Source organism: Lycorma delicatula, chromosome 5 (assembly GCF_047948215.1).
Source record: "Lycorma delicatula isolate Av1 chromosome 5, ASM4794821v1, whole genome shotgun sequence".
NCBI lineage: Eukaryota > Metazoa > Arthropoda > Insecta > Hemiptera > Fulgoridae > Lycorma > Lycorma delicatula.
This window is the reverse complement of record NC_134459.1, coordinates 118,175,754-118,200,440: the sequence shown is the minus strand read 5'-3', so window position 1 is coordinate 118,200,440 and position 24,687 is coordinate 118,175,754. Positions and strand designations below refer to the sequence as shown.

At 27.0% G+C, this 24,687-nt stretch overlaps 1 protein-coding gene across 2 annotated transcripts in view; it reads right to left on the bottom strand.

Annotated features, from left to right (window-relative positions):
- Window positions 1-24,687, bottom strand: part of LOC142324518 (nephrin-like) — a 964,738-nt gene that overhangs the window by 13,015 nt on the left and 927,036 nt on the right. The window contains exons 11-13 of one of the 2 annotated variants that reach the window (XM_075365347.1): window positions 24,227-24,523; window positions 22,344-22,556; window positions 17,251-17,342 (exon numbers count right to left, since the gene is read on the bottom strand). In XM_075365347.1, the coding sequence (XP_075221462.1) occupies window positions 17,251-17,342; window positions 22,344-22,556; window positions 24,227-24,523 (602 nt within the window). The remainder of the gene's footprint in view (window positions 1-17,250; window positions 17,343-22,343; window positions 22,557-24,226; window positions 24,524-24,687) is intronic. The other variant, XM_075365348.1, reaches the window with a different exon arrangement.

Below are 24,687 nucleotides of genomic sequence, written 5' to 3'. Positions count from 1 at the left end.
ACCTTTAGTTATCATCCTGAAACTCCGAGGGAATTTAAAGGCATATCAAAACTCGAACTGCCAGTGTACCGGAAATGAAATAAAAAAGGTCGGGTTGCAAGCATTTTACTTCAAGATTATTTTATTAATTTACTGATTCCTGAATTGAAAGCATACTGCGAGAGAGATTAAACTCTTCAAAATATTAATTTTAATTGATATACGCCTGATCATCCACAAACACGAAAATATCAATGACAACGTTAAGATATTGTTCTTTTGCACCAATGCCACATCTCTAATTCAATCTTTAAATCAGGGTGTTATTAAAAACTCAAAGGTTACTTACTACCTTCATAGAACATTTAAGGAAATGATCCGGGAATCGATCAAAGGAAAAAGAAAATATTATACATCTCTGGAAAACTTTTAATATCAAAACGGCTGTTGATATTATAGCAGAATCCTGGAATTAGGTAACAAAGAGTTGCTCGAATGGAGTTTGACCTGAAGCAGCTCTAACACAATTACCGGATGAAGGTATAACAAACTCAGTATTTAATGAAATCGTTGGATTAGTCAAATCACTTGGGTTTGATGTAGTAGATCAAGAAAACATTGATAAACCAATCGAATACCACGTTCAAGAATTATCTAATAAAGATCTTGTAAAGTTGCTCAATAGTGAAAAAACAAAAGATAACCCTAAGGTAGCCGAGCAACAGAAAAATATATTGGCTGTTAGCGGAATGGCTAAAGCCTTTAAAAATAGTGAAATTTTGATCGTATTTTGATGAAAATGATCCCGCAGAAGAAAGAAGTGCAAAAGTTTCAAAGTTAATGAAAGGGACAAATGCTTGTTATAATGAAATTTTAAACGAGAAACAACGCTGCGCATAGCAGAAGACTTTAGATTCTTTCTTCAAGCCAACAACATCGAGGCCCATAAATGTGACGGATACGTACGTGAATGATTTTAACAGAAGAAACAGTTGAATGAACTAGTGATAGCGTTTTTTTAAAAATTTAAATCATAATGACACTTTAATTCTTTTATTTTCACTAATTATATTAATAAGTATGTACAGTACTTACTAAGATTAACAAGTTTTGCAGCAATAACAATTAAAAGTAAGTTTTTATTTTATTACTGTTTTATATATTTAAGACTTACTTCACTTAAATTTAGGCCTTCCTAACACGTTATAGTACTGTACATTACAGCAGAGTAACTGTACTGTACGTATAACACATCCAATTTTTTTGTTTTTACAGAGTGATTTAAGGTTAAGCAGAACAACTCTAGTTACGCGAATTTCACGTTACGCGAAGAATTTGCAGAACATACCCCTCACGTAAGTCGAGGTTTTACTGTATACTATTCAAAGTAAGTACTGAAAGTAGCACTATATGATTTGTTTGTTCCCTGTATAACATAACGAGGGAGGAGAACATTTAGCACTTTTTAAAATCGTGGGAATATTATGGTTTTATTGGCGTTTGAGAAAAGTATATTGGAGAACTAAAAATAATTAGCATTTTAAATATTTATAATTCGTTTAAATTGATGAATATTATCAGGGATTTACAGAAGTAATATTAATAAAGAATCGAAACTTACCATCAACACAAAGTATTACAACTAAATAACTTACCTTAAGTAATTAACTTATATCTACGAGTTATGTTTATTTAATTTGTATTTTTAATATATTTTCCGTTTTAAAATATATATGTATTATCTTTTTAATTTTAGAAAATCTGTTCTATTCTTTACGAATTTAAATAATCAAAAAGGATAATGGGTTATTATCCTTTAATTACGTCAGTAAATAAAAACATAGCATGATTATTTTAAATTCTATCAAAGTATAATATATCTAAGTGATTAAGTTATACTAACTACATTAACTAGTTTTACCTATGTCATAAAAATTAAGTTTTATTAGAACTACACTGATGATAAATGGATGAGAAAACTAACTATATGTTTATTTTTTGAATGAATTTTTTTGATTCCAGCTTACCATCATAACAGAAGGTCAGGGCTTAAGTGTTGTGTATGTATATATCTTTTCTTTTCCGTAAAAAGGAGGGTGCATGAATTTGTTTGTTTGTTTGGTGTCTGCACGCACATTTTTATTTTAGCTGCTATTGAAACAGAGCGTAACACGTGTGTGCCCGGCGCACACGTAACGATCATTCATGCAAAGGATTTATATTTTTCTAACGATTCATTCGTTCGAACGATTTATAATTCTTGATACGAACGATTTGTCTAAAATTATATTTTAGTTTTGGGGATAAAAAAGGAAAATATTGAAATTAGTGCTGTGTTAAAAAATCACAACTCAGGATACAGTTCAAAATGTTCAATATTTTGAAGCTTTTCGTTGTAAAAGTTTTTGATGTTGTTAGTACGCTAAATTCAGGAACATTATTTAGTTACAGTTGGCAAAAACATTTAACAAAATCATGGGTAATAAAACTTAACCGTGTAACATTTTAGCTGCGGGCCGTAGACCTGCTTTATCCTAGTATACGAGTACATAAATTAATAAAGTTTAATTTTTAAGCGGTTATTGTACGAGCTTATTATTTTCATTTATTTATTTATTTTTTGCTAAATCAAATTTATTAACATGACCAAAAAATTGAAACAGAATCAGAATATCGTAATTAAAATAGTTGAAACATTTTCTTAAAATCCTTTTTATTTAACTCGGACATATAAAAAGGAAAATAATCTATAACATTACGTAAATGAAAACTTTTGAGCCTTCCAGAGATTTTCTATTCAAATTAGTTGAACGATTATGAAGGTAAAATACAAATAAACAGTATTGTATAGCTCATCAGGTTAACTTAAGAACTTCAACAGCTTTAAGAGGGTTAATTAAGTACACAGCTTATCTGGGATTTTATTTCCATTATTATTAATTTTATTTATTAGTTTTAATTTTACTTCCATTGCTAAAAAATGACAGAATAAGTTTTATTGAAATTTCCAAACTTTAAAAAGTAAAGAATATTTTTCTCAAGCACTCTATTTATCTTTTGATAAAAAGAAATCTTATTAGAAGTATCTCAAAAATAACTTATTTATTAAATTAAAAAAGAGAATTTTTTTTTTAAGATGTAAGGAAACTGTATGAAATGTTGCTTTTCATTTAAGGTATTTGCGAATATTTTTTATTAAGTGGTATAATTTAATATTATGAATGAATGAATATAATGGTTTGTAGTAATTTATTCTATTTATATGAATATAAACTGAGCATAATGTAATATTCAATTTCGTAACTAAATAGACACAAACAATTTATATATTAAAAAAAATTAAGAAAAATGCCTATAAAATCTTCAAGGTCATTGAAATGTAAATATTTGCTTCATTATTTTTCTTATTTTGACAAAAATTTATTTTACTCATCTAATGATGTGCCGTTCCTTTGCAATGAAACGTGAAACATTGTGCTTAGTAGAGACAAGAATTATGTTAGTGGGGATCGTCAACCATATGTGCGTCCTTGAAGTAACTATTGACCTGTCATTATTTTTATTTATTTTTTTTGTATTGGATTTATATTAATATTTTATCATTTCTTAGGTTCAGAACAAAAATGTATAAACATAAGAAAAATAATGTAATTTTGTTTATAAATAAAAAGGAATTTTTAATTAAAACAAACATAAATTATTGTTTTTTTCTTCAAAATTCAATTTTTCCAGTATATATGATGTCATATGATATAGCTTAAACATGTTGGAATTTCTAATTTAATTCTCTATCGTCATATGAACAAAAGTGTGAATGATATTGCTCAACGTTTTTGTTGCAAGTATTCCGGGGATTTTCTGAATTGTCATCCTTTATTTATTTATTTTTTTCTTTTTGTTGTTTATATTATTTATATACTTTTAGATTTCATTTAAGATAATTTTTTTGTCATTTATTTACAATATAAAACGAACATATTTTTATACGTTGCTAAAATAATTTTACGATTTTATTTTTCAGTTTTTATTCCTAGAATACTGGTATTTTTCTGGATAGGAAAAATTTTATTTGGTATTATTAATATAAATTCCTGCTTTTTATGAAATTGTTTCAGTGCTCAGCTTCAGTATATTGAAATTTTTTCACCCTATTTTTAGTTTTTATTTTGTTAAAATGTTAATTTATGACATAAACAATTAAAGACTGTAACTAGAAAAATAAAATATTAAATATTTGTACCATGTAAAAATGCAAGACCCACCCGGATTCGAACCCAAAACATCCGGATGAAAGACATGGCTCTACAATTGTGCTATAGAGTTTGATATCAAAATTTATAAAATGGATATTAAAAGACACAACTACATAAACATAATTGTTTAATATAATTAATTATTTATAAAAAAAGGGAAAAGTTAATAATACTGCTAGTAAATTTGGGGAAAAGGTTTAGTATTTTTTTTTTTTAACTAATTGTGTATTTTAAACTTCATAATTTTTGTTGTAAAAACTTACTTTTTTAAAAAAAAAAACTTGGGTCATGTTTCAATCAGTTTTAAGAAATATCGTATTTACGTGTTATTTTTGTATACAAATTTATATCTCAAGTTCGGATAGAGGAATCAAATTAATATTTGGTAAGCGACTTTGTAATAAAGTTTTAAAATTAGCATAAAATCAGCAATTAAATACCTATGCAAATTACAAAATGGCGGCCATTTTGTTTAATCCGGTAATGGTTTATCCGTTTAATGGTTAATCCGTTATATCTCCGTAAATATTAGTTTTATCAAAATTTATGTTATTTGCTAAAATATTGAGCCATTTATTTTTAACAAAATGATATTTTATTTTTTTAAATTCGGTTAACATATAGCCGAGTTATCACAGAAAATTGATGTAATTTTGTGTCTGTTTTCATGTCGTCCAATTTAAGTTCAGTTCGATTAAATATTAATTGTTTTTATTTATTATTAATTCTAGTATTGTAAATTAGTATTAAATTAAGTAATATTTTCTCACAATAAGATGTAATATTAAATAATAATAAAACAATTGATATTAATTTGTTCACTTTAGAATAATTTTACACAGCGACTAACTGTTTGTCATATTAACAATATAAAATACAAGCTTCTTTTAGCAGGAATTGTGTTCAAAACTATCACATCAGCGTACCTGGAGCGATAAGAATCCTCATGGTACCTTCCAAAGTAGCCGTAAACAAAGATTTTCCTTGGAACATATGGGCAGATACTTTTAATGATTATCATAATTATTAGATCTATAATTGTGAAAAATTACTACTTAATTTGATATTAATTTACAATAAATAATAATTAATATTTAACTGAATTGAACGTAAAGTGGTGGACATGAAAACAGACACAAAATTACGTCAATTTTCAACAAATAGCCATAACTCGGCTATTTGTTAACCGATTTTAATCAATTAAACGTCATTTTGTTCAAAATAAAGGGCTTAATATTTTAGCATAACATAAATTTTGATAAAACTAATATTTACAGAGATATAAGGGATTGAAAAATAAACATGGCCGCCATTTTGTAATTTGTGAGGATATTAATTTCCTGCATTTTTTATCATTTTAAAACTTTATTATCATGACGCTTACCAAATATAATTGTGATTTCTTTATCTGAACTTGAGATATAAATTTTTATAAAAATAACTCAGTGGCTGCCGGGGGAGAACACCATTTTTTCTAAGGATACTTTTTGTTTAATTTTAAAAGTAGAAAGTATAGCCAGCCCACCATTTTAGAAAAAACCTGTATATATATATATATATATAGGTTGTTTCTAAAATGTCGTATATACGCATGATATTTCTTAAAACTGACTGAAACATAACCCAAGATTTTTAAGAAAGTAAGTTTTTTACGAAAAAATATCAACTTTAAAATAGACACATTTAGTTAAAAAAAATAATACTAATCATTTTACTCAAATTTACTAGCACGTATTATTAAGCTTACTCTCTTTTTATAAACAATTAATTCGATTAAACAATTATGTTAATGTAGTTGTGTTTTTTAATATCCATTTTATAAATTTTACATTTTATAACTGTTTTTTTTTCATTTAGATTCTAACGTAAAGTGATAATTAAATTCATGAAAAAATCAAGTGAGCCATGTATATCCAGTGAATCGATTGATAAAAAAAAACAAGAAGTAAAATTAAATTTTCTTTTAACAACATTTTTTTTGTTTAATTTATTTTCCAGATATTTAAAATTATTTTAGTTATTCGTTCTCTCCAAACTGTTTTTAATTAAACAGTTTTTTCTTCCAATTATTGATTGTTTTGAATTTATTTTCCATTCACCAATCATCAGATTGTGATAGTCTGATGAAAAGGATAGGAATTATCGACGTAAATTTACTCTGGCCTGTAAATTTACTGGTCACTGGTGTTTGGTGGATAGTTTTAGGGGGTTTTAAATTCGGCCGTTATCTTAGATTGGCTAGCAACTTTTGACTTGTTATTTTCTTAAGCCCACTCCACTAATTAACAATATGTCTTCTAGAGGAGTGGCTGAGACGAGTTAATAATAACTTTATTTATACGCAACCTAAAAACAATTGTTAAAACAATACTTCTGAACAGTGTGCTTCCTTTTCTATATTAACTGTGATACTTTTTCAGCACAGAAATTATTAAACTTAATTTATATATTTAATATTTTTATTAATGGTAAAAATAATTCTCGAATGTCTTTAAATTGGCGAGATTTTCCAAATTACCATTATCCTATTAAAATAAATATTTTTAAACATTTTTTTCTCAAAAGATGGTGAATATATTTGCTTATTGTAATATTTACGTTGCTATAAATCGTTTTATATCATGCAATGTATTAACCGGCATTCCATCTTATTATAGTTCACGCGTATTAACCTGAAGGGATGCTTCTGTATAAAAATATTTCCTATGATTTTATCTTCAGTATTTATTGGCTTCAATTGTTACCTTGCCAAAAAATTTTTACTAAAATGCATTAAATTATAAAATAATTTTTTTCAGAATATCACATTCGGTTAAAATTATTTCAGTCCTTATTTGAAATTAAAATAATTTTTTAGGGAAAGGTTGTTTCAATATTATTTTGTTTTTATCATTTATCCATTAACTTGTGTGGATCATGAGGAAATTAATCAAAGCCACTGATAGAAAACAAATTTTTTTTAATTGACTATAGTTGTAATCATGTTTTTTGTCATTTCAATTTTTTTCTTTGAAATAATTTTGTAGAATGCCTAGTTCATAGAGTACATCGCCAAAAAGATTTCTGGCAGAAAATCTCAGAATCCCTTCAAAATTTCTATGTTTACCAGCTAAAAGCTTGGCAAATTTTATTGATTTTATCTTGGTTCTCTATTCAAATTTAAAGTTAGGAATTAATTCCCATTTAAGGTGGGTAAATTTATTCGACAAAATCGATAAGGCAGTCTTTATGAATTGCACGAACAGATATTAGCAAAGCAGACGTTTTCCTTTTAAGCTGATTTTTTAAAATTTTATATGAAATGTATGTATATATATATATATATGATGAAAAAATAATGTTCTGAGCAGAAAGAGGGGGAAAAGTAATTTTTTCTTATAAACAAAATTTCTTATCGTCAGAAAAACGTTTTAAGTTGTATATATATATATATGATGAAAAAATAATGTTCTGAGCAGAAAGAGGGGGAAAAGTAATTTTTTCTTATAAACAAAATTTCTTATCGTCAGAAAAACGTTTTAAGCTGTAGAATTTCACGATTTTGCGCAAATGTTGAGAGGACCTAATGAATTGTATATACACTAATATGTTTTCTTGCTTCGCTTTTTATCTTTATATATATAAATTTATTTTATTTTTTTATTGTATAGAATCTAACAATCCTTTGTTACCAGGAGATCCCTTGTGTGTTTTCTTTCGATAAAAGTTTTTGGGGCTTGGTTCAACGTATCACATACTTAGTTTTATAAGTTTTTTTTATGGGTAAAGAATTTCGCCTTTGTTTCTCCTTAATGCTGGATCGTATTAATGTGAGAGAAATGATTTAAGAAATTCGGTTGTAAATATCTTAATATATTTTGTAAAATATTTTTGTAAAATATTCTTTTGGTTATATTTCATAAAATAAAATAACTTTTATTTTTACTAATTGTCTAATGAAAGATGAATGTTTGAGTAATTGTGAAATAATTGTTATTTTATTATTTCAATTATTAGAATACCTTAAAAGTATGCTATAATTTATATTTATAAATATTTTTTTTTTGACCTACGGGTCAATCGTAAGGTACTTAGCTTCAGAGGATGCGATGAATGACATTTTTTTAGCGTGTGAAAATGCCATGCCTGACCGGGATTCTAACCAGAAACCTCCGGATGAAAGGCCGGGATGCCTACCAGTCGTGCCACGGAGGTCGGCTATATTTATAAACTATCAATATTTATCAGTTAATTCTTATTTTATGGTATAAATTGTGTTATTAATTTTTTCTTTTACAATAGTTCTTTAATACTGCATTACATATTAATGCTCTTTGATTTTTTTTTTTTTAATTAGAATTAATTAAAAATAAACCTAATGTCTTCTTTTATTACAATTTTATTATAAAAGATATTATTAATTTATTTTTATCATTTATTTACATTATATTATTTTAATATAATTTACAGAGTCGTTTATAATATAGAGTATAATATATTGTAAGCAGTATGTTTAATTTAGTACGATAATTTGTGCCAGACATGCTGTAAAAGCGAAGTGCGCAGCATTAAATATTTAGCTATACGTCAACATTCTATTGCATCTACTCTTCTTCTCCAGCCATATGCTCATTCACCCCTATTGAATCTTTATTTACTTTTGTCTACGATTCACTTTCTCTCTCCGAGAGAAAGTCACCAATTTTATTTCTCTCTCTTCCTGATCACTTTATTTACTTCATCAATAAATAAAATAGTTTTAACAGTTAAAAAAAAAATAATTCGTTGTTCACTAGGAGAATTATCAGAAACCACTCTGTAGAAGGATTTAATTTTTGTTTATAACATTTGTTGTATTAATACTTACTGTAAACCGAATTATGTTATTTACATTCCCTTCATAATACTGCTAGGTATGCTTACCTTTAAATAATTTTGAGTTTTAAGTTAAAATGTACACGTACAAAAATTAAAAAAACGTTTTACTTTTTACCAAGGTAAATGTTAATATTTTCATTTTCCTCTTTCAGTTAATTTGTCGGTAATAGTAAATATTCAGTATTTAATGTATATATTTTATATAAAACATGCAACTATTAATACAAAGTATCAACTTTTGTAATTTCATCATATAAGAGAGCGAAATTAGTATAATTCATAATTTTCGTTCAAGTGGTGCCTTTCGAGGATTTTTTCGCACCAGAATTTCTTTCAACACTCGTTAGTTAATATCATACAATTAAAAAAATTGCGTTAAAAAAGTTACCCTGCTTTTAACTTAACGTTTTATTCAATATTTTAAAAGATAGATGAAATCTCAAAGAAACCATTCTTCTCATCAGAATCATCGCATTAGAAGAAGGAATTTGGTTAAATATTTATATAAGAATTATTACCTGTGAGAGGGCTTTAATATTGATAAAACTATGGGGGAAAAATTATCATTTTCTTTTTTATTAAAATGTTCCAAACATGCAGGTTTTAGGCTTTTTAAGTTTTGAATTAATCATTTGTATAAAGTAAAATAATGAAGATATTATTTAAATATGAGATATATTTCAGTAAATATTCTTCTTATGTAACTTATTGATTGGTTTCTTGTACAGAATAAATATCTTATTTTAATAAGTACATTTTTTTTTTGTATAAATGAATAATTTTCCACTTTAACTGTGAACCTATGGTGGGAATGCAAAACTGAAATTTGATATTGTAGTAAAAATGCAAAGAGTGACTGGGACTCAAACCAAGCACTTTACAGTTGAAAGGCTGAGCCCATTTATCAATTTTGTTTAATATTTATTTTGTGTAACTAATAATAAAATCTATTCTCCAAAATTATACCTTCAAACGTTTTAAAAAAATAATTTTACGCAATGAACGTAAAAAAATAAGTAATTGAGAATAGAATTTTTCTTCAAGAATCTATTTTTACTCGTAATACATTCATTCAGTGGTCGCGGATGCAAATTTTTCATCTTCGACAGCCCACATTTCCCTTCTATATCGTTTGCAAAACATGTTTAGGCTTATTGTTTAATGTACACAAGTAAAAATCGTGTGTGTTAGCGTGTATATTTTTACATTCAGTTGTTGTTTCTGACTCAGTTTGATAAATTCTAAAAAGGCGGGGAAACGATAGAAGAACAAACAGCAAGTAACAATTAAAATTCATAGATTGTTGTAAAACTGTTGTTTTCTTTCTCCCTAGATTAAAACTCATTCAATACAAAAGCTGATTAAACTCCAAATACTCAAATTTAATTTTACTTTGATCATTTTTTATTTTAACATATTATAATTTTAATCAAGTTGACAAAATTAATATATATAGTGGATCGAACGTTTTTAAATGTAGTTAGTATAATAACAATAATAACTTCAGAGAAAAATAAGAAGTTAATTCAAAGGAAATTCAGGAGTTTTTTACCTTATAAAAATGTTAAAAAACTACTTACAAATATACGTAAGGTATTATAAGAAAACGAATTTTTTACATTATTTTAAATTACATTTATGAATAATTAATCATGTTTCTGATATTACAATATTACTATTACATAAATTATTCATTGCAATATCTAATTAACCAACACTAGTGTACCAATAACAATTTAGCGTTTTAGAAAGGAAGTTAGTACAATACTTCCACCACTTTTTAAAAATTCAAGATTCCTTGCCATGATGGTAACTGCTGTTTGTGACAGTTTGTTTCCCATTGCCTTCTGCATCGATCCAAAAACGGTTGCGTATTAGCATGCAAAGCCAACCAACTAATTTGTAGGTGGTTACACACTGGTCAGGATATGCGTAGTGTATCACGAAGTTCTCCTAGAACTTTCATAACATATTCTCCGCAAGAAAATAATGGAAAAAGTTCATATAAGCATATTATAACATGCTTCGTTTGCGAGTTACGGCTAGGGTTCAGATTTCAGCTACCCCGGTGTTATGAGGTCGTACTGAAATTTTAAGGACGTTACTTACGGGAAAAATTAGTGATTTATTGTAGCTTTTAATCTAAAAAATCAAATAAAATAGGTGCCATAACCGTACCTGTAGTAGATTTTGAGAAATCTAGGGTGAAACCCAAAAAATTGTGAGAAAAACCTTCATTTTTTTGTGTTAAAGAAAATTTAATTCTGAACAAAATTTTTAAGATAACTTGAATAAATCTAATTAAAGTTAGAAACATTACACTAGACCAAAGTGTACCAGTTTATGTACTAGTTCACCAGTATACCAGTAGTGTATGTACCAGTTTAAAATAAATATTAAAAAATATGCCTGCTATTTTCAAAACATTATTAGCACGCTTCTGTATTGCTTTTATTGCTCATTTTACTTCTGCAGGGCTCTCCTTAAGTTTATTAGCCACATTCATAACGGGGACAATTAATTACTCCAGAGAATATATTTGTTTTTTATACTATATTTTTCATCCATCCCAAGACGCAAAAATCTAAAGATATATCAGGCGATGTTGATAGTTAGGAGTGTACACCTCCACGACCGATTTCATTTCTCAGGGAAATGATTTAAGTGAGTGGAAATGGCACAAGAGAAGTGGGAAGGTGCGCCATTGTGGTGGAAGTATACTTTGCGTCTCGGTGCTGGAGGAACATCTTCAAGCAGCTGCGGCAATTCTTGAAGAAAAAGCAAGTAGATCTCAGCATTTAAGCGGCCAAATAATATGAACGCTCCAAATAACTGATTGTGAAGAATATCGCACCATATGTTGACGCAAAATCGGTGTTGATAATTACCTTCTACCGTCTCATGAGGAGACTGCAGAAAATTCGTAACTTGTTGACGCCATCTCGAGTGAAATTTGTCTGGTTGAAAAACAAAACATACTTCTAGAATTGTCGATCTGTATTCACCAGTAGAAGATTTCCAAGCGAATCGTACCGTCTCCTGAGTGTAGATGTTGAACTGGCTGTTTATGATAAGGATAAAACTTGTTTTGTTTAAGTGTCCTCTAAACCATCGAATGCAAAATTCCGATCCGCTTAGTAAGACGTAAGGTACTGATACCTGAAATGCGCTGTAATCGATAATAATTTCAGCAATAACAGCGTAGTGTTAAAAGATCGTTCGTAGCTGATACGAATACTAGATAGTGAACCTGTTTCCTGAAGATTGAGAAAAATAGCACTAATTGTTTTGGATTTGGATCCTGTGATTCGGAAAACGTATTTCATATTCTACTGCATCAGCTATAGCATTCCCATTACACACCCAAAATGAATACCACATTAATGAATTCCTCTATTGTAAGTAAGTACGGCATTACTTCAATGTCAAACCGATCACGTTCAAAATGAAATTCACAGAAACGATAGCACAGTTCACAGCACCTCGTATACTTAATGTACCTTACAGAATGATTTAAACACTGGAACAGTATTGCGCATTGTTGATCAGCTGTTGTTATTTTATTGTGAAATTGAAATAATAATTTTCTGTCATTAATAAAAAAAGCCGACCACAACTGCGGTTTTTTTTTCTGATGCACGGCTTACACACATGTACACAACTTAATTTAAAATATTTCATCTTTTTATTTAAGTATAATATTTTTTGTTTATTTAATTCAATGATTCTAACTAAGCGCGTGCGCATAACTTATTTAATTCACGCGGGTGTAGTGGTACTAGCAGCGACGATCGGTACTAACTAATGTAATTTCACAAAATTTGGTCAAAATCGTTCCAGTAGTTCTGGAGTCATAAGATGGTTTAGATACCAACACCAAACATACACCCGACATACGTACATAACGAACATTAACATACGGAAAATTTCCATCTAGTTTTTTTGGTTCCTTAAGGTCAAAACGGCAAGATCCGGTTAAACCACATATGCTTAAATTGGACCAGTTACAATACTTTCCCTTCTAGATTTTAGCTCCAGTACAGCGCTACCTAGACGGGAAAGGAAAATTATTATCTAAGTGATTTTTATTTATTTATTTTTATTTTACAATTGTTGTGAAATTTCCAGTTTTTTTATATTTTTGAACAGTAATTTTTAACAGTAAATTTTGTTTTTACAAATTTTTCACATATCCAGAAAATAATTTGGCTTTTGTTTTTATAAAAAAGTACTTTCCTGACAATTTAGTAATGTATTATTTCTAAATGGAATTCAAATTATTTTTAACTTTTCTATATGTTATTCAACTTACGTGACACCATTTTTTTTCCTGAATAAAATTTCTACAAGTTTTGTTTAATCTTATTATGCATTTAACAGTTTTGTTTAAAAGTTTTTTTATTACGCATTTAATAAAGTTACTGGACGTCAGACCGCATAAACAGAGTTTTTTACTCCAATTTATTGGTTTTTACTACAAATTTATCAAAAACTACTGTAGATAAATTTCTCTAGCACCTATTTGTTTCAATTTTTTACGTCAAAAATAAAAATTAAATTGACGTTTGCTATGGTTTCGAAATTAATTTAAGAATTACTATTCAATTTCTGATTCTTATTTCTAATATGAAATTTAAGAAATTTCTAATTCTGCTTCTTAATTATCCTAAAAATTTCAGTTCGACCTCATTTCACCGTGTTAGCTGAAATACGAGAAAAAAGTCTTTCACTAGCTGTAACTCGCACACGAAAAATTTAGGACATATATTTATTTAAACATTTTTATATTATTTTCATGAATAGGTTATGAAAATTCAGGGAGAACTTCGTGGGGGGAGAACTTCAATATACAGGGGGATACTCCCCCTGTATATTGAACATTATTACTTTTACGGCAAGAAACTGGTTGGTACCTATCTCACATGATTTTAATGAATCACAATCTAAGAGCTGCTAGGACGGATATTATAAAGAAGCAAGTTAATGTAACCCTTTTTGTAGTGAAATAATGAGTTTACTCGTGTATGCTAATTCATCTAGCAAGAAAATAAACTTATTATAAAACGTAAGTTTTCTTAACGTTTTTTTTAATCTTATAAATAATTATTTATGCCACCCAGTTCTTTTTTCTTCAACTTAATTTATCACGTAGTATATCCGAATGTGATTTATGTTATGATATAATATTACATTTTGAAAATAAAAATAAATTTAAAGAAGCCGGGATCGAAGAAAGAAAAATATATATTTTCAGAGTTTAATTTAAAAACTTAAAACTACAGTAACAGTCTGAACCAAAGTGTTTAACCAAATTCTATTTCTACATCGATTTAATTTAAACCAAATTTACTTTTAATTTACCAAATTCTACTTCAACATAGATTAGAACTAATGCCAATTCGGATTTTACTGTTTTCCTCTGCGGACTTTTGTACAGCTTAATCTCTTTATGTATTTTTACTTGCTTGTACGAAGTAAAGGAAGTATTTTGATCCCGAAAAATTTCGGTTTTCAGATTTCAACGGAAGTATCTATTTTGACCAACCCTGAATCAATCGCACATACGTACGTATGTGCGTATGTATTGCATAACTCAAAAAAACGATTAGTGTTAGAATGTTGAAATATTGTATTTAGGACTGTTGTAACATTTAGTTGTGCATTTTTACTTTTGATTGCAATCGACTGGACCAAAAGTGTCCAAAAAAGCAAAAATCCAAAAAAAAAATTGGATATTGGACTTTTTCTTAACTGGAGTAATCAGCCCTCATTGAAAGCTTTTCAACGATATATCATAAGTGGTACTTATTTTCATTGGCTCCAGAGTTATAGTCAAATAAAATTTGAATTAATAAAATATTTGGATCTTACAAGGGAAAGGCACATTGATTCGGATGCGACTTCATTTCCTTTTTTTTTATTTTTTATTTAAATATATCGATTTATTTAATCTCTTTATTAATCTCTTATTGTAAAAAAAAATTACAATAAATAATTCAAGATTCAAGATTTTTTTTGCCGAATTCCTTAACTTACTTACAATTAGCTTCTACACTGAAGCTATAAGTAAGTCGTATGGCTGACCACCACGTGAAAGAGGACCACTCAATGGTAATCCTCAAGTAATTCAAAAACAATAGCATAACATAACAAACAATAGTGTTATCGTAAGTAATATAACATTTGATAGGGTCTTTGAATGTCCATTCAAATGTTCAGCCAACATTAACATTAAAACAACTAAATAAGTAACAATTTTAAATAGATCAGTAAACGAAACAGTAACTTCGAAACTGCCAAGAAACAATAATCGTAAGAACCAAGCCGCCAAACCGATCATCATAACGAGCCATCAATAAGATCAAGCACACGGAGCCTTTTAGTCTACTAACGTCCACGCTGTTTTCTAGCAGATTCAAAGCGAGGTGATTGATATGCTTATCCAACCTGGGCACATACCATGAAACTAGACGTTCAATTCCTCTCGAACTTATGAAATGCCATTTCTTACCACAATCGCAGTAAAAAAAAGATTTGAAAAAATTAAACTTATTAGTGATATAAAATTTTTGTACTTTTAAAAATGTGTATATGTAATTTAATAGGCGTCCAAGAAATGTGGTTTCCACATCAGATTTGATGAAACATCTGATTATTTAATAATAATTGAAAATTATAATTAAGAATCGTTTTAAAATTTTATGTACTTTTCATATTAAATAAATGTGTATATGTAATTTAGTAGGCGTACAAGGAAGTCATGGGTTGTACACATCAGATTTTCAATATTGATTAGGATCTGTTGTTATGTAGAAAGAAATTAATTTATAGTTGAAAATTGTTTCTATAATTGCTGTCTACTTGGAGATCGTTTGTTGAAGCCCGAATTAGCAATCCAAATTCAACTATCACACGATATTTCATCGTCTTTACTCTTCTTATCAAGTAGAATATATGTATAAAAAATTAAATAAAACTAATAAAACAAAAAATTAATAAATGCAGTCTTTATGAATTGACAATTATTTACAATTTTTGATCGACTTGAAATTTTTTTCAAAAATTTTAAGGTTTTTCATGCCGCATTAAAAATATATTTTACTGGTAAAGACGAAATTTGATATTTTTTTAAACAGAATTATTTTTAAATTTTAATATTTTAGCTTTGATCACATTTAACCATTTAAAACTACAGGAAGCGGTTGTTTCGATTAATATTTGAAATAAATTAAGTCTTTTCTTAAGGATAAAATGCTTAAACTTTTAGCCAATAAAAGAAAATTTTATTTTAAAACTGTATGGTAGCTTCAAAATAGTAAATTGGCTGCCGTTCTGGAATTTAAAAATGTAAAACGTTTAATCGTTTATTTTAAAGAGAGTATGCTTTAAAAAATTATATGAAATTTCATTACGTTATCTCAATTCTATAAAAACAGACCAGTTACTAGGCAAACGAAAAAGTAAGTGTTTTCAAAACGTTTAAAATAATTTTTTTCGTGCGGTAAGGACTATTTATTTTCCAAAGGACCTTCTTGATATATCAAAGAGTTTTTTCGCAAATGAAGCTTCACAGATGAAATTATAAAATAAACTAATTTAAAAGTTTAAAGTTAATTATGTCAATTTTTTAAACATGTAGAAAATCTTCACTGTTAACGCGTTGAAAAAAGATGTTAAAAAAAATTCTGCTTTTATAACCGAGAAATGTTCAAATATTTCTTATGAAGTAGACATATACCAAGATCTCTTTTAAGGAATTTGTCTGTCATACATCCCGCTTAACTTTGTAAAAAATAATTACACTACTTTACATTACATAACTTTTTTTGACCGAGAATGGCAATAATAATAATCATAATTTTGTACCAAATAATTATAATTAAAAAAAAAAAGATTAAATGTAATTAATTAATAATTTACTTTATAAAAGTTATGCAGTCTTTTTTATTAATGAGATCTTAGTTACATTTACGTTTGTAATTATTTCTGATAATTACACATAAAAACTACATGTATACGTCTTAATGTTGCTGCAACATATTAAATGAGTACTTCACTTTAAATAGGATGTAAAAACTATTCACCAGTTAGCTCTAACAGTACATTAAGATTAATTCTTGCTGACTTTAAGTATACATAAATAAAGAAAAATGTTACTTACCCTTGGTTTATCAGCGGCACTGATATGTGAGACGTAAGACTGTTGCTGATTGTTTAACTTTTCAAATGCTTTTTCATCAGCATCTTGGTAATCTGAAAGGAAATATTTACATAAATAATACACAGTTCCATTATAATGAATGTGCAGTCCTTAACACTTACTGCAAAATAATGCAATTGTATCCAGATAGAACAAGTATATGTTTCTTGCATTTCAATTAATATATACACCACATTTATAAATACACCGATAGGGAAAATTATTAGGGTATATAGAATTCTTAACCTACACAATTTTAATCTTTTAATTCAATTGATAGATAATAATAGTATAATTCAATGGATACATTTTTATGCAGCTCTAAACATGCAATTTTCATTATATTAGTTAAAAACAAACTATGTTTGTCTTACTTCCAAGAAAAATCAAAGAGAATAATTACAGGAAAGAAAATATCAGAAGAAAGATATAAAAGATACAAAATCGTTTTTCATTTACTACTTTTCATATTGTACCTTATAAGGTGGTAACATCGATTTGATTTTTGCGTCGGGTATTTATTGAGTATGTGCAAGTGTACGATAAATGACCGAAACATCTGTTTGTGTGAGGTGCGTTCATTGTGATCGTACAGTGGAAATTGGCGGGAAAGTGTTGCCGAAATTGATGAAAATTTATTTAATCGGTTAGAAAAAACAACTTTCCCAAGTATGGATTTTAAGTAAATGTGAAAAATTAATGAATTAAAAATCCAAACGTTCATTGTAAAAGTTTTAGAGTACTCAGCTCTTATGTAGTCTAAATAATTAAATACAGAATTGAGACACAGCAGTCTATTATACTTAAAAGAGAGTTAAACCCTCCATTGAAACTCATAAACAATATATGGAACATCTTCGAAATTTTTGAAATCCCGCTTCAAAATGCACCACGAAACAGAATGGCACTATCATGACACTCATAGCAATCTTTGACGGTATTTTACATTATATTGTATAGTATATATATACATACATTATATATATATATATATATAATATAATATAATATAATATAATATAATAATATATAATATATATATATATATATATATATATATATATATATATATATTACATACACACCACACACACTCATAATTTACACATGAATACATAATAGAAATATAATTTTGATTCGTGTTCATCATATATATGAAGGTCGCATATTACGTTTTTTTACCATCAAACTATTTTAATATCGTTTACCCAGAAAGTTGAGGTAATAGACAAGAAACCCCTACATATTTGCAGTCTCTTAAGAAACTTTCATGAAAGTTTACCATTCATAAACATATAAAAGTGTTTTATCTTTTCACCACCATGCACAGATTACATACATTATTCATAAAACGTACATTATGTACTTAAAAATATTTTCTAATTTTTATTCCCGTGGGATATATCTTCAATTTTAATTTTTTAAGGATTTTTTTTCATTATGTTTAATTTTCTCAATAGTTTGCGTAAAACTATAAAATAGTGAACAGTAAATAATAATTATGTAAAAGGCATGATTTTGTAAGGATTATATTTTTATGGTTGGTTTTAAGCATTAAATAACCTGTTTAAATAAGATATTGACAGCAGGTGATGTTTATTATAATTCGTTTAAATTTTAATTTTATAGGTGGATATTTTTTTAAGCTGTGTTTTTGAAATAAAAAATATTTGGAGAGGATAAAATATGAATGGATTATCTTCTGATCTGAGTAATTAGTACTTTAAATATACGTGCGAGTTTTATAGGATCGTTTATTAACTATATGTTTAGCGTATATTAAAAATTTATAGGTTTGTTATACGTATTGTTTTTTCTGTCTCATAAATATTATATATATTTTTTTTATGTAAATATAATCTGGAAAGAAAGAAATTGTAACTTAACTATGGATGCGCAATACATAAAGACAACTGTTAGGGTATCAGATTTATTTTTGGTGGAAGGTTTTTTTATGTTTATACTTATTTACCTACTTCATTTTCTCTTATTTATATTAACTACTGTGAATTTAAGCCAATTTAGATAATTTTAATGTGTTAACATTATAATTTTACGTTTTATAAGTAGCCTTTGTGAAATATCACTCAAATTTGACCTACAGAAAAGAGAGAAATTTTTGTTCATTTTAATTTATGTATACCTTAAAGATCATATTTATTGCTTGTGTTATTTTTAAGTCGTTTAATTTTTAATTCGATTTTAAATAATTTGTATGTTAGTTTTTCTTGGGAATGATGATATGCAGTTTAATCAATTATTTTGTTATGTTATTAAATTAGGATAAGATCAAATCATGCAAAATAGTGATTAAAAGGTTGGCACCATTTAAAATGATAATTTAATAAATAATTAAATTAGAAATTATATTCTCAAAAGAGATTTTTCTAATAAATATTTAATGTACCGTTAATAATATTCTACCTCCATTTTTATTATGATATTGTCTATCACGAAGGATAATACAATATATAACTTTATATTGTATTACTGTGCTATGCAATGCTTGAAGATAAGTTTACTTTTCTTTCATACTATGTATTTACAGTAATAAAATATTGTTTGCTTTTAATATTTACTTTAACAACGTTACCTTTATCGAATGTAATGTTCTCTTGAGTTCAATATTTAACATATTTTTATATTAAAATTTATTTAAATAATAATCTTATCCTGCTGTTTAGTATTTTTTCTAGAAAGAAAAGTTTTATATTAACTTTACTGTTGAATTTAATTTTAGAAGTTCAGAGATGTTATAAATATAATTTTGTGCTATGAAATTCAATCGTGTTATATTAATAAAATTTGAATGTAAGTAGCTAGCTCTATTTTAGTCAAAGCGAAGCTTAATTTCCATGAACACGAAAAATTTATAGTCTGAAAGGGAATGTTTTATTTAGTTTAAAGTAGTTCTCATATTGATTAACTCTGTTAAATTTAAAAAAAATAACTTTCTGTAATTTTTCATTTTACTACCTATTCTTTTACTAATGTTTTTATTTAGACTTAAATTCCATTCCGTAATCAGTCATAATTTCAATTATTAATTTGGCTTGGAATTGTTCGACACTACATCTTGAAATACCAAAAAATAAACTTTCCTAACATTTTAGTCTAAAATGCAATTACTTATCAGTATTTCCAAAACAATGAAAATTTGTCCAGGTTAAAGAGAATCTAACTATATTACCTTCCGTTAAAATGTGATTAATTACACATTTATTTCATTTTACTTTTTTTTGGTTTATGTTTCATTACGCATGATTTAATTAAATGATTTTGCCAATTAAACAACAAAAAAAGGATAGTGTTTCAAAACATTTTTAGCTTTTCTTGAGTTGTGATTTTTTAACACAGCTTTAACCGCAGTTTTTTCGTTAATTATCCCAAAAATAAATATAATTTTAGATATCGTTCGTATCAAGAATATCGTTCGAACGAATGAATCGTTCGTGTGCTGCGCGCATCTGTCCAGCTGCCAGGCGCACCAATAGTTTGGTTCGTCCTGCGCCAATAGCAGCAAAAATAAAAATGTAAGCACACATCAAACAAACCAACCCACGCACCATTCTTTTTTTATGGGAAAGGATTAGATTCATACGCTGTTGGTTATATTACTCATTTTTATTATTTATTATTATTAATATTATTACTTAGCAATAAATATTTGCTGTAATATCTGAATTCGCTAAATCACGAAATTATTTTAAGTTTACTGATATCATTAGAAAAAAACTGAATTAAGGCAAATTTAATTTTTTGGGAAAGTAAAAAATTTAATTTTGCAAGAGAATTTTCGAAAGAACCAACGTAATCATAACAGCACTATACATTAATTAAATTATATTTTGTTTTATGTGTTGAAATGTTTTGCTGACTCCGATTGTCACCGGTTCATTTTTCCGTACGTAAATAAACACTCATGAATAATAATGTTTGCTATATATTTCATATCACTTTGTATATAAATGAAACTATTAATAAATACATTTTGTACTGTACGTGTTATTAAAATGTAATGAAAAATAGAAGCAATGAATGTAAATTATAAATAAAACTATCAGCTGTTGATGGACCAACTGAATTACATTTTTTATGTAGTTTATACTAAAAAGAAAAACTAAGAAGAGACGAGATAGCATGCTAAATTTTAAATATAAAAAAACACATGAGATAGACCGTTATGAATGTTTATCATTGTTTTGTTTTTATTATTATTTACCGTTTATTTCCTCAATCTTTTTTATTCATTAATTTGTAAAATAACTTTTTTGTTGCAAATAATACTGTTCCTTATTACTTTTTTTGTATTAATTGTTTCGACATGTTTATGATAATCTTTTTACTTAAGTTATTATAAACAAAGTAAGTGATAAAAAACTATACAATTTAGGTAAGTTATAAAAAAAAAAACCACAGTAACCAGAAAATTATGAACTCTTTTTAAGCTATAATACAGTTTTTAATTTTCAATCTTGATTCGTTGTAATTTTTTGTTAAGTCTAAGTGGAATTATACTAATTTTTCATAAATATTTAATGGTCTTGTAGTAAAATAATATCCTTAGACAACAACTATGACCATTTTGAATTATAAAGATATCATGAAAATTAAAGATATGCAATGAAAAAAAACTTTTGTCGCCTAATAGTGTAACAATATGTATTTACGTTTTAAAATATAGCATAAATTACGAATTAAGATGTAATCATAAAGGTAGCAAGAAGTAAGAAAATCCATATATTGTAAAATGCTGTAGAAAACAGTTGTAATAAAATTAAAAAATTTCGTCACAAAAACAACTGTTGATATATTCTCTAAAAATATTTTGTATAAATTTATTTCATAAAATAAGTCCAAACATTTGCAGTTATTTTATATTTATGTCTGTTATTTAGCGATAAATATTTACTATCAGAAACTAATGATATTAGGTATAATCTTTTTAACTCTATGCATCCAATACATTTAATTTATTCTATAATTTTATAATTAAACTAGATCATTGGTTCCTGATAAAAATATTTTAGGTTATAACAATTTATAGTTTTTACCGTTATTATGTGGTATAATGTCGGGATTTTTGTCTAGACTGTCAGCACTTTCACTCGATCCTTTTACAACGTCATTGCTATTCTTATCTTCGTAATTGCGTCCTCTTAATCTTAGAGCTAGTAGTACAGCTAACAATACAAGGACTAGCGATACAACTACTCCAATTAATGCACCCAATAATGGAGTCAGGTGAACGATGATCGGCGTCTCTGCTGACAAATAACAACAATGATATACTTATAAAATAAATTTATCATTAATCTAGTTAAATAAAATGTACCAAGTAGTTAATTAATAAGAAAGTAAATCAAGATGTTTTTCTGAAATAACATCACATCAGACGTGTATAACAATGTAGAAACAAGAACAATTTTTAAGTTTGAATAGATGTTCGGATTGGAATATCAAGAAATTCTTGTAAATTATAGCGATAAAAAGATGTAAAATCGTAGCAGACAAGTAAATTTCCAATATTTTTTTTACATGTAAGTGAAGCGATTTAAGAATAACAACACACTGGCGTTACTGGCTTTGATTTCTGCAACACTTATGAATTCATTCTTTAAGATATTTTCTGAATTATAAGAAGCATTCCTATGTTAAATTTATCTAGAGAAAAAAGATTTTAAGGTTAAATGTGTTTTTTTGCGTATTTACAAAAAGTTTTTGTTAACCTTCACGTTTCCTTATATTATTTATTTTTGCTAGATATTAAGGAATTGATTTTATCGAAACTTTTACTACTTCATATTCTTGTTTCACTGTATCTCTAGTCAAGTTTAATGATTTGAAATGAAGTAAAGTCAGACAGATTGTTTTTCAGTAATGAATTTCAGTAGAAGATACTTTATTTTTGAAGTTAACTGATCTGCAAAATGTTTATTTTTCTTCATATTCAGATTTATAATAGAGGTTTAAGAGTATGGATATAAAATTATAACAGGTTTTTTTTACGTATTTTATGATAAAATTCTGTTCAATAAGTATATCTTCTAGAAAAATTAAATAATTTTTTAAAATATCAATATTTAAGCGTAACTTTCTTTCTTAAAGTATTTGATTTAAATTTTACAAATTTATGTTGTTAAATATTAAAAAAAATATTAACATAATAATATAGTTACAAGATAATTCTTTTTTATTGTTAATTTTAACTACTACTCACAATTCTAATATGTTTTGATATGGTTTTAATTATTCATTTTTTTTAAATTTATTCACTACATGTGTCGTACAGTATACTCGTATTAGAATAGAAGGATATTCTAGAAAAAAAAAACTTAATGATAATTATATAATTAACGATTGTTTTAAAAGTAATAAAAATCGGTACACAAAAACATCTCATCCGTTACAAGCAAAGTTTATTCGTACATTATTAAATCATTATATAAATGAAAACTATGTTTGAATATTCAAGAATTTCCATTAAGTAAGTTAAGCGAAATAAAAAATTGGTTTCAGAAGGCCTGGTATTACGCAAATGCAAGATATTTTCAAGAACAACCTGATTTCATGGCAGGTTTATTAGTTTTTGTGAGGAGTGAAGTAATCTCTTCACCACTCACCAAATCCACAGAAATGCAGATGGTATTTAACCCTATAAGATACTATAATTGGTTCGCTACAGGGATTGGCTGTGTAATAAATATTATTGTTCTCAAAGTAAAGCACTTAAGTTTTGCTTTTATCTCAGGTGAATTACAGGGGTTATAGGCGTAAGAAAGACTGATAAGTATACTAAAACAGATTAAATTTTAAACAAAAAATTAATATGTATCTTTCTTATAAAAATAATACATTATATACATCGTCTCAAGCTGTTCGGTGAAATCTAAACTAATAAATAATTTAACTGATGATACAGATAATATGTTCTTACCAATTCGTCGTTCGGCTGATTTAAGGGTATATGCATGGAGCACAGTAATACGACTATGTCCTTTACCATTAGCAGCGTATAATGCTATATCAAATCCAAGTCCAGGTCTTAACGAAGCTATGGTAAATGATGGTACGGGTGAAGATACATTTCCAACAAGACTTTGAGTCTGAGCATCGTATACTTCCATTACAAATTCTTGTACAAGACCACCGTCAAATCCTTCAACGCATTCAACTCGTAACGTATCGGCTGTTTGGTTCACTATTGAACAGTTGCTAAGTGAATCTGGTTTACCTGTAATAAATAACAATTAGATAAATTCAAAAATTGCTTTTTAAACTTATATGAATTTATATTTTTAAAATATAATTAAGTACTGCATCCTTCAGCACTTCATAATAAAAATACATTTTCATAGTATTTTTTTTTAAATTTAATCTAACGTTTGAAAAATAGGC